This window comes from Ylistrum balloti, unplaced genomic scaffold, assembly GCF_031769215.1.
Source record: "Ylistrum balloti isolate Yb309-2 unplaced genomic scaffold, AGI_CSIRO_Ybal_v1 Utg370236, whole genome shotgun sequence".
Classification (NCBI taxonomy): domain Eukaryota; kingdom Metazoa; phylum Mollusca; class Bivalvia; order Pectinida; family Pectinidae; genus Ylistrum; species Ylistrum balloti.
The window spans coordinates 1033596-1052459 of NW_026782193.1; the positions used below are offsets into that span (position 1 = coordinate 1033596).

The window sequence follows — 18864 nt, forward strand, 5'->3', positions numbered from 1 at the left end:
ATGTTTCCAGACTGATCTGTACTTAGATAATGGGAATCAGGTGTTTCCAGACTGATCTGTACTTAGATAATGGGAATCAGATGTTTCCAGACTGATCTGTACTTAGATAATGGGAATCAGATGTTTCCAGACTGATCTGTACTTAGATAATAGGAATCAGGTGTTTCCAACTGTTTAAGTCAGTAACTCTGTAAACATGACTTGTACATGCCCTAGACTGTCAGGATTTGTCTAAAAGATGTTTCCTCTTAACATTACAGTTTTAGCTCTGAAACTGACTGTTTACCACAGAAAACAGCATCACAGCTATAAAGTGACAAACATAAATTTTGTATACAGTAAAAAGCTTGCTGTGATTCTGCTGTGATTAATGTATACACTATATTGGAATTTGTAGTATCATGATTTTCCAATATTGTACATTCCCTTCTGTAAACACTTATTTGAATATAGCAAACACTTTTCTGAGTTGATGTGTACACAAGGGAGATTGCCTTTACTATCATACTGAATATTGATGGTCAATTTAAATGATAAAACTATGCAGGCAAACACAACGTAATATCTTTTCTTGAATATAAGAAGACTAAAAATAAATGTGATCCTTAAGATGCCATTTTGATAATGTGCTTTAACAGTAATTATGGTTATAATTAAGACATTATAAAGGTCACATGACACATGTGATTTATCGTCCTGTAAAGTAAAAATACATAATGTTTGTATAACTGCGTACATTTATATAATTTATATCATATACTTTTTTATATCTGTGGAAATGATACAGGTTTCAATGTGTAATTCAGCAAGCTTGTAACTATTAGATAAAACATAAGGTCCAGCTCTCCACAAGCAAAATAAATCCTTCAACCATGTGTCCTGCCCTAACCCTGCCCTCTGCTAAGCCCCACCCCCAATATGGCATGCTCTTATTATACGACCAGTCAGAACTGAAAACTGCATTGAGAAGTGCTGACAGAAGGTTTGACCTTTCATCCTCAGGGCTTGTCTCATCAAGGTCGTTGTCCGGAGAGTCTGACTGAGAATTGGGGGTCTTGTCTTGATTGCTAACAAGATACAGACAGAACACAACAGTGACATACAGGAATGAGAGAAAATAGAAAAAAAAAAAGAAGAAAAAAAAGCTCAGAAAAAATGCACACATCTTTAAGTACACTACTATATCAATAAAGAACTTGAATATTATTGAATACACAAATCTATAAATATGCAACAGTATAAATAGAGAACTTGAGTATTATAAAATACACACATATTTACATATATTACTACATCAGTGGAGTGTATTAAAGGAGAACTTGAATATAATACACAAACCTATAAATAAGCAACTGTATCAAGAAAGAACTGAAATATTATAGAATACACTTATTTCTGTGTACACCTCTGTATCTATATAGAATCAGAATAGTATAGAATACACTTATTTCTGTGTACACCTCTGTATCTATACAGAATCAGAATAGTATAGAATACACTTATTTCTGTGTACACCTCTGTATCTATACAGAATCAGAATAGTATAGAATACACTTATTTCTGTGTACACCTCTGTATCTATACAGAATCAGAATAGTATAGAATACACTTATTTCTGTGTACACCTCTGTATCTATACAGAATCAGAATAGTATAGAATACACTTATTTCTGTGTACACCTCTGTATCTATATAGAGTCAGAATAGTATAGAATACACTTATTTCTGTGTACACCTCTGTATCTATACAGAATCAGAATAGTACAGAATACACTTATTTCTGTGTACACCTCTGTATCTATATATCAGAATAGTATAGAATACACTTATTTCTGTGTACACCTCTGTATCTATATAGCGTTAGAATAGTATAGAATACACTTATTTCTGTGTACACCTCTGTATCTATACAGAATCAGAATAGTATAGAATACACTTATTTCTGTGTACACCTCTGTATCTATATAGAGTCAGAATAGTACAGAATACACTTATTTCTGTGTACACCTCTGTATCTATATAGAATCAGAATAGTATAGAATACACTTATTTCTGTGTACACCTCTGTATCTATATAGAGTCAGAATAGTATAGAATACACTTATTTCTGTGTACACCTCTGTATCTATACAGAATCAGAATAGTATAGAATACACTTATTTCTGTGTACACCTCTGTATCTATACAGAATCAGAATAGTATAGAATACACTTATTTCTGTGTACACCTCTGTATCTATACAGAATCAGAATAGTATAGAATACACTTATTTCTGTGTACACCTCTGTATCTATACAGAATAGTATAGAATACACTTATTTCTGTGTACACCTCTGTATCTATACAGAATCAGAATAGTATAGAATACACTTATTTCTGTGTACACCTCTGTATCTATATAGAGTCAGAATAGTATAGAATACACTTATTTCTGTGTACACCTCTGTATCTATATAGAATAGTATAGAATACACTTATTTCTGTGTACACCTCTGTATCTATATAGAATCAGAATAGTATAGAATACACTTATTTCTGTGTACACCTCTGTATCTATACAGAATCAGAATAGTATAGAATACACTTATTTCTGTGTACACCTCTGTATCTATACAGAATCAGAATAGTATAGAATACACTTATTTCTGTGTACACCTCTGTATCTATACAGAATCAGAATAGTATAGAATACACTTATTTCTGTGTACACCTCTGTATCTATATAGAGTCAGAATAGTATAGAATACACTTATTTCTGTGTACACCTCTGTATCTATATAGAGTCAGAATAGTATAGAATACACTTATTTCTGTGTACACCTCTGTATCTATATAGAGTCAGAATAGTATAGAATACACTTATTTCTGTGTACACCTCTGTATCTATACAGAATCAGAATAGTACAGAATACACTTATTTCTGTGTACACCTCTGTATCTATACAGAATCAGAATAGTATAGAATACACTTATTTCTGTGTACACCTCTGTATCTATACAGAATCAGAATAGTATAGAATACACTTATTTCTGTGTACACCTCTGTATCTATACAGAATCAGAATAGTATAGAATACACTTATTTCTGTGTACACCTCTGTATCTATACAGAATCAGAATAGTATAGAATACACTTATTTCTGTGTACACCTCTGTATCTATATAGAATAGTATAGAATACACTTATTTCTGTGTACACCTCTGTATCTATATAGAATAGTATAGAATACACTTATTTCTGTGTACACCTCTGTATCTATACAGAATAGTATAGAATACACTTATTTCTGTGTACACCTCTGTATCTATACAGAATCAGAATAGTATAGAATACACTTATTTCTGTGTACACCTCTGTATCTATATAGAGTCAGAATAGTATAGAATACACTTATTTCTGTGTACACCTCTGTATCTATATAGAATCAGAATAGTATAGAATACACTTATTTCTGTGTACACCTCTGTATCTATACAGAATCAGAATAGTATAGAATACACTTATTTCTGTGTACACCTCTGTATCTATATAGAATCAGAATAGTATAGAATACACTTATTTCTGTGTACACCTCTGTATCTATACAGAATCAGAATAGTATAGAATACACTTATTTCTGTGTACACCTCTGTATCTATATAGAGTCAGAATAGTACAGAATACACTTATTTCTGTGTACACCTCTGTATCTATACAGAATCAGAATAGTATAGAATACACTTATTTCTGTGTACACCTCTGTATTTATACAGAATCAGAATTGTATTGAATATGCACATCTTTTGAAATAAAGATTTGAAATATCAGTATATATAGCATGTTTATCCAGTAATAAGCAATGGGGTCAAAGTCAGGGAGAGGATTTATTACCAAACAATGAATTAACAATTGTTTTGTAATTCTACTGAACAGCAGTGGGCTACTACCCATATAAATACAACTGTAATATATACTTAGCAATGTCAATGATTGACATGTACATGAGGAAGTATCATAAATAACATAAGTTATAGTGAAACAGACATGGGTCAATTTCGCAAAACAGCCAACATATGCTTTAGAACAGCTATTTCTGTTTCTTAGACTGAAGTATCATACACAGTTCAATTTTCAATTTGTCAACTGTTTTCAAATGTTTTTTAATTGTAGAATCTAATAATCATATGATAAAATATTACACTTCAATTCAAGTTTGAAACTCAAAATTCAATTCACTATTTTATCTTTTATTTTCATATTTTATATGGTTTTATATCACTGCAAACAAACACAGCAAAAGAAACAGCAGAGAGTATTTCTCACTCCACCACGTGGAATACAATACTTAACAAGCAAGTCAAATAAGACATTGTTCATGGAGAAGCTAAGCCACACAGCAATGAGAAGACATTGGATAAATTTAAACATCAACCAAAGAGAAACAGTAACACTTTTCTATAGAAGATTATCCTGCCTCAGCCAGCCGACCAATGAACATGTTTAGAGGATCTTAACCTATCTGATATTCTATCCAATCATCAGATCATAGCTATATCACCTCAGCCAATTGATAATTTCAGCCAATCAACAGATCAAATCTAGATAAGCTTAGCCAATCAACAGATCATAGCTAGATCACCTTAGCCAATTGATAATTTCAGCCAATCAACAGATCAAATCTAAATAAGCATAGCCAATCAACAGATCATAGCTATATCACCTTAGCCAACTGATAATTTCAGCCAATCAACAGATCAAATCTAAATAAGCATAGCCAATCAACATATCAAGAAAATCAACAGATCTGACTTAGATTACCTCAGCCAATCCAGATTCAAATCTTGATTAGCTTAGCTTATAAACAGATCAAATCTAGATATCTCACTACATCAATTGATCAAATCTTGATAACCCAGTCAAGGAACTGATCAAACCTAGATGATCACAGCCGATCAAAGGATTAAATCTAAAAGAATTCTTATCCATTCATCACTTTAGATCTAGATAAGGTTAGCTTATCAACAGACTAAATCTACATAATCTCAACCAAACATCCGTTTAAATCCAGAAAAGCTTTGCCAATCAACAAAACAAACCCTGATAATCTCAATTTAACAATTGAAGAAAATCTCAACTGATCAAACTTATATAGTCTCAGCCAATCAACAGATCAAACATAAATAGTCTCAGCCAATCAACAGATCAAACATAAATAGTCTCAGCCAATCAACAGATCAAACATAAATAGTCTCAGCCAATCAACAGATCAAACGTAAGTAGTCACAGCCAATCAACAGATCAAACATAAATAGTCTCAGCCAATCAACAGATCAAACATAAATAGTCTCAGCCAATCAACAGATCAAACATAAATAGTCTCAGCCAATCAACAGATCAAATGTAAAAAGTCTCAACCAATCAACAGATCAAGACTACCAGCTTTATCTCTGAGCACCTTGGCTAATCAATAGGTGGACTATAAAGAACTTTTTTAACATAACAAACATACCAACACTAGAGAGTATTAGCCACTAACAGAAATGCTTTGCCATTAAAACAAGTAGCAGTGCAGCAATATGAAAATGGTTTCCACAGAGATTTGACTAAAAGCATTTTTATTGCCTGTTTCTACATTTACAAGACAGAAAATTTAATTGTTTTGATTATAGCACCATGAAGATTTTGTTTGTTCTCAATATCAATTTTAGGGTTGCAATATCTTGATGCTAACAGTTATTCTGGGTAGATGATACCAGCATCACCTACTACAATTTCTACATATCAAGTTCTGTACAATACAAATGCTTTGACTTATATAAGACAATAATTAGATATATTTTATTTGTAAATTCATATATGTATTGTCTCAAATGTCAAGCAGTATTTATAGGGTATCAATGACATATTGATTTGCCTGGCATCAACAACACACTGCTGACTTACAAACAAAACAGGCTAAACAGAGAAAAAACATTTTAGTTGTAATCGCATTAATTTACAAGTTTCAATATCTAGGCGCTATACAACTCCTACACTGAAACCTGTCTGTACTGACATCATTGCTGAGAAAATCAGAGGTCATCAAGTAAAAGGTGAATCATGTCAAAGATGCCTTAAACTGCAGGTGTCAGTAAAATGAGGTTTCATGCAATGTATACACTGATAATACAGAAATATTTCTTTCTTAATTTTTGTCTAGTTTGTCTTCCCAAGAACATTTTTCTTTACCCTATTAATATCAAAGATAATCTTGAAGTCAAGATATCAACTTCAAAATAGTGTTACCTTGTGATACTGACTACACTAGAAATATAAGCCATGTACTAACTGAAATACCCTTGCTCCTTAACATTGAAAAATTAATGAAGATTACAGGGCACAAAAATCATTGCAATAAAATCTTGTTAGCGAATAGAGGACTTCCATAAGTACTGATAAAGTGCACCAAGGTTTATAGGAATTGACTGAGGGTTTAAGCGGCAATATTTTGGTCAAATTTTATACAATCATATCAAAGAAGGGAGGTAACTTCAAAGACAATCTTCTTAAAGGAAAATAAAATACATGTGCATCACTGCTTTAGAAACAAATTATCGTGGATCAAGTTTTCAAATAAACAGTTTAGAGAAAAGTCAACATTACTTAAGCTCTTCAGAGACATCCTGACTGTCGTATATGTATGGGTAGCAACTTCAAAACAGGGCATAGGTATGGTCCTTATTTAAACTCTCAAAAGAGTGCAGAAATCTGGCCTTATTCAAACTCTCAAAAGAGTGCAGAAATCTGTCCTTATTCAAACTCTCAAAAGAGTGCAGAAATCTGGCCTTATTCCAACTCTCAAAAGAGTGCAGAAATTTGACTTTATTCAAACTCTCAAAAGAGTGCAGAAATCTGGCCTTATTCAAACTCTCAAAAGAGTGCAGAAATCTGTCCTTATTCAAACTCTCAAAAGAGTGCAGAAATCTGGCCTTATTCCAACTCTCAAAAGAGTGCAGAAATTTGACTTTATTCAAACTCTCAAAAGAGTGCAGAAATCTGGCCTTATTCAAACTCTCAAAAGAGGGCAGAAATATCCCTTTATTAACAGCCTCAAAAGAGGGCCCAAGTGTCTCATTCAGAGACTCAATTACCAGCATACATATTAGGTCAGAAATGTCTCCCTATTAACAGACTGAAACAAAGCCAAAATGTCTAATTATTTATGGACTTCAAAGCAGAAATATATTTATCAATCCTAATTCCGTTACTTAAGATATTCTGATTCAGGTGCTGTGAGATCGTAACAGAGAGAAGAAAACTCTCTCAATTGATTTTACTCAAAGAACGCAACAAAGGAAAAATGTACTGATATCACACCTACAGCTGGTATCTGACTTTCTGTACTGATATCACACTTACAGCTGGTATCTGACTTTCTGTACTGATATCACACCTAGAGATGGTATATGACTTTCTGTACTGATATCACACTTACAGCTGGTATCTGACTTTCTGTACTGATATCACACCTACAGCTGGTATATGACTTTCTGTACTGATATCACACTTACAGCTGGTATCTGACTTTCTGTACTGATATCACACCTACAGCTGGTATATGACTTTCTGTACTGATATTACACCTACAGCTGGTATCTGACTTTCTGTACTGATATTACACTTACAGCTGGTATCTGACTTTCTGTACTGATATCACACCTACAGCTGGTATATGACTTTCTGTACTGATATCACACCTACAGCTGGTATCTGACTTTCTGTATTGATATCACACCTACAGCTGGTATCTGACTTTCTGTATTGATATCACACCTACAGCTGGTATCTGACTTTCTGTACTGATATCACACTTACAGCTGGTATCTGACTTTCTGTACTGATATTACACCTACAGCTGGTACATGACTTTATGTACTGATATCACACTTACAGCTGGTATATGACTTTTTGTACTGATATCATACTTACAGCTGGTATCTGACTTTATGTACTGATATCACACTTACAGCTGGTATCTGACTTTCTGTACTGATATCACACCTACAGCTGGTATCTGACTTTATGTACTGATATCACACCCACAGCTGGTATATGTCTTTATGTACTGATATCACACCTACAGCTGGTATATGACTTTATGTACTGATATCACACTTACTACACACAAAGAAATAACTCGTTTAATAGATAAAATGCTGAATTGTCAACATAGAATACTAAAAGATGACAAACAACTTGTTATAGTGAATAGACATCAATACAGAGAGAGGGCATACCTTTCAATGAAGTGTGTGTGAAGTCTTGTAGAGAAAAAGAGAACAAAATATCAAAATCAACACATTAAATGTCTACTCTCACATACCTCATCATTTTTTTTAAAGAGTAAACAAATATTTCTAGCTTTTTAACACCTTAGAACTGTCCATTTTTCACTCGTTCATTACGCCATTGAATCCCATAAAACAAAACACTATTCAAAAATAAACTGAATGATAAATAGTGAAAGATTTAATTTTTATTTCCCTGTTTAACAACAGTAAATTATCATTGAATTAAGCTTTTAATCCATACCATACACCTTATAGATATTGTAAACATATCTCTGTAATGGTTAATAATAGTCCCATACCATACACCTTATAGATATTGTAAACATATCTCTGTAATGGTTAATAATAGTCCCATACCATACACCTTATAGATATTGTAAACATATCTCTGTAATGGTTAATAATAGTCCCATAACCATACTCCTTATAGATATTGTAAACATATCTCTGTAATGGTTAATAATAGTCCCATAACCATACACCTTATAGATATTGTAAACATATCTCTGTAATGATTAATGATAGAGTCCCATAACCATACTCCTTATAGATATTGTAAACATATCTCTGTAATGATTAATAATAGTCCCATAACCATACACCTTATAGATATTGTAAACATATCTCTGTAATGATTAATGATAGAGTCCCATAACCATACACCTTATAGATATTGTAAACATATCTCTGTAATGGTTAATAATAGTCCCATAACCATACTCCTTATAGATATTGTAAACATATCTCTGTAATGGTTAATAATAGAGTCCCATAACCATACACCTTATAGATATTATAAACATATCTCTGTAATGATTAATAATAGTCCCATAACCATACACCTTATAGATATTGTAAACATATCTCTGTAATGATTAATAATAGTCCCATAACCATACACCTTATAGATATTGTAAACATATCTCTGTAATGATTAATAATAGTCCCATAACCATACTCCTTATAGATATTGTAAACATATCTCTGTAATGGTTAATAATAGTCCCATAACCATACTCCTTATAGATATTGTAAACATATCTCTGTAATGATTAATAATAGTCCCATAACCATAACACTTGCCTAATGTTGGTGGTGACTTCTTGTTCTATAATACTGTTATCACTGACATATATTACAAAATATAAATTATACCTTCATATATAAATATCCAAATGCAAGCGGAATTCTAGAAATTAATATCAATCACTTTCATATCATGCTTTTTTTTTATTTCAAAGATTAGAGTTAGTAGAAAAATAAAGAATTATTCAGAGAATGTTTTACAGGCCACATTTATGCAGAGTTATCAATGTTATATACAGCAGAACCTAGGGCATCCCAAGTAAGAGTAAGTAGTAACGTTGGAGCGTTTACAAGACACTTTCATTAAAACCAAAAATCATGTGACATTTGCATTACATTAGTAAGAGAATTAAAAAGAAACAAAACTACAGATAGCAGGAATCAGAACATATCTAGGGCAGATCTATTCTGTAAATCATTAAATTCTATTCTTAGTACAAGATACCTCGTCAGGAAGGTCCAATATCTTGCAGGCTCAAAATGAATATCAGCAATAGCCATTATTTGATCAAAAGATATTGAACACAAACTCTTCCGCCAAGTTAATTTTAGGTGACATGTAAGAGGGTAAATCTTTATTCTAGTTCTTGATATTCATAAGAAAATTTAATATATTAATCTAGGTTATTTTTCATTTTGCTTAAAATCAACAAAGTGCTGACATCATTCAAAGTGTACCGTTTTGGGGTTTCCTATCAAAACATTAGCTTCAGTGTTTTTTTACAATAAGAAAACTGTCATTAAATATTGTTGCATTTTTCAACTTAAATTCTACATACCTGATGGTTTTCAAACGTTGCATAAAACGTTTTTTATGTCGGTGAGTGTGAAATTTTCTTTCAGAAGTCGTGGCAGGATCAAACTGTTCCAAGTCAACAAGCCCATCATCAGGTAGGATGGTTTCACACCACAGTCGACACACATTATCGGCACAGGAGGTCACAAGCATGTTGGCTACTGAGCCCCTAGGAAATAAGATATCAAAACAGGTTCACATCAGTGTGTTGATATTTTCAAAGTAGGAAAAGTTACCTGACTTTCAAAACTGAGCTTGTATCATAAAGAAAAGACAGATTAAACAAGAAACATTGGTTCCTCTGCTCAACTACTACTGCAATGAATTGCTGCATCTGTTCATGATCAATTTGTGCAAACACCTTCAAAGCTAAGTGTGTCATTTTTGCATTTGCAATATGAAAATATTTGTAGTATTCAAAAGCAAAATATTGATGTTATTTCGTAACAAATATATCAATATTTCACAGATGTTGAGTAGCTTTAAGAGTGACAATTGTATCATATTTCAAAAGAATTCAGGGTGTTATTATTAGAGTTATTTCCCTTCCACAGATCAGCCACCACATGAAAGCTGATACTATACCTTGGCATGTACTTGCTTGTTTTCCTCCAGGAGAAGCCAGTGACAGCACGGGGATGGGCAATGTACACAAAGGAATAGTGGTGCACTTCCTTCTTTGGACTAACTGTACTATCGGCTCGCATCAGAGGCAATTGTACTATAAAATATTGATAGGTCAGAGGTCAAAACACTGTTCTTGGTCAAAGTTCAAACTCCTAAATACATATTTTTTCAGTTTATTTCTTTACTTTGCACACTTTATATGAAGTTAATGTTTCTTACATAATATCAATCCCTTGACAGAACAGTTAATCTACAAATCAGCCTTTCTAGAAGAAATTTGATCTATTCCTACAAGGATTTTTTAATACAGATTTAAATATAATTATTCAGTAATATAAATATCCTTACATTTTCTATCTTCATGCCAAATCTTTACAAGTCGATCCGCCTAGAATAAAGAAGTACATTTTGTTACAAGTGAGATAAACACTGAAAATAAGAATGTGATGAAATATAATTTACTGTAGTTTAAATTTGAGATTACTAGGTTACCTTTCAATTAACAAGTGACTGTGTACCTGCTGAACAATATCAAATTCATGATTCAGTGTAGGAACAGAAATTCAAAATTCTGAAATAATAATCTGAAATTATACCAGATATTGTGTAAGAGTTTAATTCCCAATTGATTAAGATTATAATTGTTATAACTTTTTACCTTTCCTGCAGAAGCAAACAGCAATCCATCTGGAGAAAACTTGATGTGATAGATTGGTGTGGCTGGTCTGTTTAATACATAGAAAAAGTCTCTTTTCAACAAGCTTTCATTTACACTTGTCAAGTTTCAGCAATTTTATAGGATATGTGAACTTTCAGTTTTTTTAAGATGTGCCTGTGTAAATCTCTCCTAATTAGTCAATATCTATTATTTCTTTGCATACTGATTTGTGCTTAGACCACCACTGGTAACAGAAACATGACTGGCTGAAATATCCCCGTGGTTAATTTCCTATCACTGGTAACAGAAACATGACTGGCTGAAATATCCCCGTGGTTAATTTCCTATCACTGGTAACAGAAACATGACTGGCTGAAATATCCCCGTGGTTAATTTGTTGTCCTATCACTGGTAACAGAAACATGACTGGCTGAAATATCCCCGTGGTTAATTTGTTGTCCTATCACTGGTAACAGAAACATGACTGGCTGAAATATCCCCGTGGTTAATTTCCTATCACTGGTAACAGAAACATGACTGGCTGAAATATCCCCATGGTCAATTTCCTATCACTGGTAACAGAAACATGACTGGCTGAGATATCCCCGTGGTTAATTTGTTGTCCTATCACTGGTAACAGAAACATGACTGGCTGAGATATCCCCGTGGTTAATTTCCTATCACTGGTAACAGAAACACGACTGGCTGAAATATCCCCGTGGTTAATTTGTTGTCCTATCACTGGTAACAGAAACACGACTGGCTGAGATATCCCCGTGGTTAATTTCCTATCACTGGTAACAGAAACATGACTGGCTGAAATATCCCCGTGGTTAATTTGTTGTCCTATCACTGGTAACAGAAACATGACTGGCTGAAATATCCCCGTGGTTAATTTGTTGTCCTATCACTTGTAACAGAAACATGACTGGCTGAAATATCCCCGTGGTTAATTTCCTATCACTGGTAACAGAAACATGACTGGCTGAAATATCCCCGTGGTTAATTTCCTATCACTGGTAACAGAAACATGACTGGCTGAAATATCCCCGTGGTTAATTTGTTGTCCTATCACTGGTAACAGAAACATGACTGGCTGAAATATCCCCGTGGTTAATTTGTTGTCCTATCACTGGTAACAGAAACATGACTGGCTGAAATATCCCCGTGGTTAATTTCCTATCACTGGTAACAGAAACATGACTGGCTGAAATATCCCCGTGGTTAATTTGTTGTCCTATCACTGGTAACAGAAACATGACTGGCTGAAATATCCCCGTGGTTAATTTGTTGTCACTGTTATCTATAATATGAAAGGTTGGAGTCTCATATGAAAGGGTTTTTTTTTCTCAAACACCAGTTATTCTTTTGATGACTGAATTACATGTCCTTATGCTTTGTGTTTCTGACTTTGTCATCCTTGTAAGATTCACTCCCACTGCTTTTCATTATAATAAATCTATCTGTAATAACTCAAAATACCAAGAGTCCTCATTAACACTGTCACTCTCAAAACAAGACATGATTCTGTCAGAATCTGTGAAAAAATCCACAGCAACAAGCAACAATGGGAGGGGGGGGGGGGGGTTGACAAACCTTCATCTTGGAGTGAAATTACTAATCTATACAACCACATACTTCTGACTCCAGATACAATCCCAACTGCTTTCTTCATGGACCTCCGGTGCTAAGTGGTCACTGTCTAATGGATTTGTCTGGCCAGTGGAAGTGTGGGTATCTTCCTCCCCCATGGAAAACTGGACATGGTGTCCCCCAGGACTATTTCCGCTGTCCTGGTTATGGACCCAGATCTGCATGGTGTCCCCTGCTGTCAGCAGCTTTGAGCCTATCAGGAAAAAGTTGAGATACCATAAAACCAATGTCAGATAGTGAAATAGCAGAGACTTCACAGTTTGACTCTCAGCTGGTCTTTCATGATATCCCATCAGAAACATACGAGTAAGAGAAGGAAGGGTAGTAGATCACTGAAAAGATACTTTACAAGTTGACTAGTTTCACCTGCTTTATCAAGATTGTTATTTATCAAAGTTCTGTAGATTGTAATATAACCAACACCTCATCCAAATATACACACCTATATCATGTAACAGTTTGTGTCAGAAATTTGATATCAGTTAAAAAATTCAACTCTGTATTTCAGACACTCTGTAATCTATTTAATTTCCATCTATGGTAAATCTATTGTTATGATAAATCTATCGTTATGATAAGGTTTAATCTCATAAAATACTTAGCCTACTCATATTTATGAACATATTATCAACTTATCAACTTACCTTCCATGTTCCATGTGATACAATTGATAAAGCAGTTTGTCTCAAACATGGATGTCTGGTACCATTGATAGTCCAGCTTCTGTGAACAAAGGTAAATTTTACAACATAAATATCTCTAGATCATCGTCTAAGGGATGGCCTGCAAATATCAAAACACAACAGAATGATCTCCTAAATATACATACTAAAATCAGTGTTGACTTGAATCAAAAGTAATAATTTCAACTTATCCAGAAACTGCTGAATATCATTCCAGGTCATGGCTAAATTAAAAAAGTAATTAGGATTAAAATTCTAAATAAAACATCAGATTTATCAGAGGCGTGCTTTATTTACAGGGAACAAAGTTGTATAAATACATATGACAGTATTTTACGATTGCAGGTTGCCCTTTTCATCCTGCAATAAGCCTAGGGGATCACATCATTACTCTCAAGTAGGAGTTGGCCTTATTATAGAACAATGATATAGCATTTCCTGGCATTTCTTCTGAGACAGATATGAATAAGATGGGCTAATTACATGACAATGATACAGCATTTGCTGATATTTCATCTGAAACAGATATGAATAAGATGGGCTAATTACATGACAATGATACAGCATTTGCTGATATTTCATCTGAAACAGATATAAATGAAAGTTGGCTTCAAAGTTTTGGTTTTATTTCCAGGAACGGGTCTATTGCTGACAAACCACAAAGATGTAACATGATGTTGTATTTATCCTGCAATTGGCACCGCCATTGTCTGAATACACCTGCCACATATATTTTTGCTGTATTTAGCAGTGACGGAAAACAAACAGCTGTATTTTAACTTAATTTAGAAATGTAAATAGTTGTTGAAATAAGCGATTTTACATGTTGTAATGAACAAGTTAATTTATGAAAATTCATGACACCACGGTTTATATCATGGCATCTGTATTCATGCAAAATCCAGCATTACATCAATGTCAGGTAAACACAGATTGAAAAAAAAAACTGTTTCAATAGTCTGATTATCAATCAATGTTGCAGGAAAAATAGAACACATGGTCAGTGTCTTAAAATATAAGCTGTATTTCAGCTCGGGACAGAAAGACATAAGAAGCTCGCCAAAATACAGCTTATATTTTAAGACACTGACCATGTATTCTCTACATATTAGTATTGTTTGTACCAGATAAGGCTTATTGTAAGTTAAAGACAGTATTAAAAGGTATGTACATAGATATAGTAACATTAAAGAAGTATATGTGGTATATAACATATTGATACACAGCATCTATCACCAGCAGGCTGTATCCTGCAGTGCTCTACCAGGGATATGTGTATGCTTACAATTTTCATCATATATATACATATATATCCTACATGATTACATTTGATGGCGTATATTACATTTTAAATGTATCTATTTCAGGGATCAATGTAAGATTTTCAGGATCATATGATCAGCTGATTGACTGACAGAAAAGCTTTTGCCACATCAATAATGCAACAAAGCATCACTTATATAACACTTAAATCAGAGGTACCCATGGAAACTGCAGCCTCCGCATCCCTTTAGAACATGCACGCACATTTAAAGCCCAGTACTTTGTAACATTGGGGATATAATAGTTTTTTTTTTCCAAAACTAGGGTTGAGAAACCTGTACTGATTAAGTCACATGCTGACCACCTACTCTTCTTTAGTCGGCACCAAATCATGATTATCCTACCAAATTTTCACAGCTTACCTTTCATTAAATTTTATTATAACTTTCTAGAAACTATTATATGTCTGTATATACATAGTCAGGTCTAATACATTCTCAGTAGCTAGACTAGCACTGTACAATAACAAACAGACATAAACATATATAGTTATATTTCCACCTGGAATAAAAAAAATCAACTATTGCTCCCCTTACGATTGAGGTATCAAATGTGTCAGCACATAAGCCTTCTTAGAGTCAAATGCTAACGAAGCTGACAAAGTAGTTACTGAATGTAATACATGACCAAGATACAAGGTCATGTGCATGAAACAGTCTGAAAGCCAAAGTTATTGGTTTCTGATTAGTCCAAAGTTACTATTCTTTTTTAATATCAAAATCAGCCCTCAACAAGAGATCTAAGACAGATCTTGATTCATTATAGAACTTTTACTGGTTCTATGTATCTTGGATCTTTTCCTCTTTTCTGAATGGTTGGGTTTGAGTTCACTTGCAGGCATAGTTCATCTAAGGATGCCTACTTACTGAGAATGATCCATTCTAAATGTTTTAGACAAACAATGATAGCTAAACAATCCCAATCTGTCATAATCCAAGATGGCTGCATGATGACCATTTGTTTCCATGATCAGACCCAAGAAACAAACATTTCATCGTCAAAGTTAAAAGAAACCAGGACCATAGAAATTGCTTACTAAAATCTGGTAGGAATTCATTGTTGATATTAGTGTTTATATGTAATATCTAAACCAATTAACTTGGTTTTTTTTTCTATAGAAGAGTGTTGCAAAGTCAAAGTTAATAACAGTATGTAACTGTTTTCATTCATCTGGAATAAAAGCTGTTTATTGCACATTGTCAACTTCGTAAGAAGATATGCAGCTCTCAATCAGATTGCAAAGATCTCATATTTCTTCAGGAATGTTTACAATTCCCTGTTGTGGATTTACTTTGTTTTCAAAACTTTATAACTATGGAAATTCTATAAAGAAGGTCACAAGGACATTTTGTTTGCAACAAATTCCAGATGTGGACAATCAAAAAGACATCAAATTTAGAAAAACAATATTTACTAACATGGTAACCACAGATGTTATGGCACTGATAAGGATTTGATGTGTTACAAGTTTGATAGTAAATTTGTTTTGTCATTATTTAATAGCTTTTAAAGTTATTTTCACTGTTTGTGAAGGCAGCAAACTCAGGTCTATATCAGTTAGTGACATGTGGCCATTTAATTTACCACAGGGAAATGTAGCTGTCTACATAGACCAAATCACTGCAAACTGTTGTGTAGTCTATATACTACAATTTGGTATATTGAGGACCTAACTCCTACTATAAGGAGTTGTGACTTCTGCGGTATGATACCATGGTTTTTCATGCTGTAAAATACAGAATTCACCTAAAAAGTATTGCTTTTGTATTACTGTAATAAGATTCATCAGCTATGTTACAAATGTAAGGCCAAGAATACAAGTGTTTCTGCTAACTCCTACTACTATATGGAGAAAGATTTCTGACTTTTTTAGTCCTTTCTAAAAAATTGTCAAGAATGAATTTTTTAACACAGGCTCAAGAAGATAGGATCAACTGGGTCAGCAGAAATAGGTGACTACTCAAGATTACTAGCACAACTGTGAAAAGAGATTGACTTAAATATGATTAAGTAAAATAAATATATTTAAATAACATTTCATTTTCTGATTTGCCTATGATTAATTCTGTATAGAAAAAACAATTTTGAGGTATCTAAGCAAAAATGTATTTTCTGTACCAAGGATGAAGCTCTCTTTAGTGGAGAAACAAGCCACTTTGATGAATCATTGATGATTCCAACCTGTATCCTATGCCTAGAGATATCAGTAGTAAACACACATTATACATCTGTTACACTGCATGCTAATCACAGCTACCTTTTACAAACTCATGCTTCTGCACCATACTAATGACAACATGTCATCCTTTATATAACCTTGTTAGGACCCAGCAACCATGCAAACACCATTATTGTTAATACATAAACCAATATGTCCTTAAAATATGACTCCATAGGATACTGGACCAAACCTGATTAGAATCTCCAAAATATTCCCAAGCTGAGCAACAGGATGTAGAATCATCGTCTGAACTGCTGTCTGAATCCTACGTGAACAAATATCAACAAAATGGCTGCTGATTTGTAAAATGGTAAACGGATGTGATTAATAGATAACTTTCCAAACATTGTTTGATTTAAAGATCTGTTAATCATTGAATTCTTTATAAGATATATTATATATTTTGAAGTCATATTATCATTTAAATGACTGCTTGTTCATTAAATCATTGCTTGCTTGTCAGATTAAATATATTTGTCACTTTGATATCAGAGCTAGATCTCTCTGAAAATGCTAACACACCAACAACAAAGATAGGTTGTCACATCTATGAGAAAGAACATATGAACTTTCCATATTATGAATGAGAAAGAAGGCATGTGGACATAGTGTTATCTTCAAAATCTAAATCTAACGCCATGAAGGAAAACTAGTAGAGTAATATTGCTGATTTGGTTTGTTCACTGCAATGCTTTTACTTCAGTTTGGATGTAGGTTTAGAAATATGAAATATTCCAAATTTCAACAAAACAAATTAGGTGTAAAAATCATGAAAACTACAACAAATAAGATTGATAGATAAGCAAGTTTTAAAAGGCTGATATTATCCTTTTTTATTATTCACTACATGAAAATTTGAAACAAAATCCTAAGAACAGATAAAGAAATGGTTTAGGTAGACTAGATATCAAGTGGTAAGTAAAGACTAGCATCACTTCAGCGAATTATAATGTAAAACATTTCTTAGTAATTTATGTGTGCAGAGATACTACCGTACACTCTCGATCTGCTAGATTTAGTATCTTTTTTTCCCAATTTAGACCCCAGGTTTTCCCAATTCTAAGGAAAACACCATTATTTTTCCTGATTCTAAGGGCCCCGGGCCCCAGTCCGTAAATGGGGTGTGAGAGCCCTGAACCATTTATGTAAATATACACATTTAGTTATTCTCTTTTTGTTAGATTTTACACCAAATGTATCTTTTTTGACATTTATAAACTGAATGCCCAGAAATATACATAAAGGGTTGTATTTCTAAAGTAACACAGGATGAGATAACTAGCGTTTTACGATATAACAATAAATAAAGTGAATTCGGTTGGTGTTTAATCTGCCTAACCTGACATCTCTGACACTGTCTGTAGGAAACTTTTTTTTTGTGGCAGAATATAAAAGCGATAGTAAACAATCAAGCTATTATAGTCACTACATCTATTATTCATTATAGAAATAAAGACATCTTTCGTTCATTACAGAAATAAACTTTCATGTATACAACTTCTTTAAT

The 18864-nt window shown here is 33.2% G+C and overlaps 1 protein-coding gene across 1 annotated transcript in view; it reads right to left on the reverse strand.

The window, feature by feature from the left end:
* The window catches only part of LOC132552112 (dmX-like protein 2), a 94613-nt gene that overhangs the window by 63477 nt on the left and 12272 nt on the right, over positions 1 to 18864 (reverse strand). Inside the window, exons 4-9 of the mRNA XM_060216255.1 lie at positions 13775 to 13853; positions 13116 to 13323; positions 11478 to 11544; positions 11168 to 11207; positions 10778 to 10913; positions 10176 to 10361 (exon numbers count right to left, since the gene is read on the reverse strand). Of these exons, the coding sequence (XP_060072238.1) occupies positions 10176 to 10361; positions 10778 to 10913; positions 11168 to 11207; positions 11478 to 11544; positions 13116 to 13323; positions 13775 to 13853 (716 nt within the window). The remainder of the gene's footprint in view (positions 1 to 10175; positions 10362 to 10777; positions 10914 to 11167; positions 11208 to 11477; positions 11545 to 13115; positions 13324 to 13774; positions 13854 to 18864) is intronic.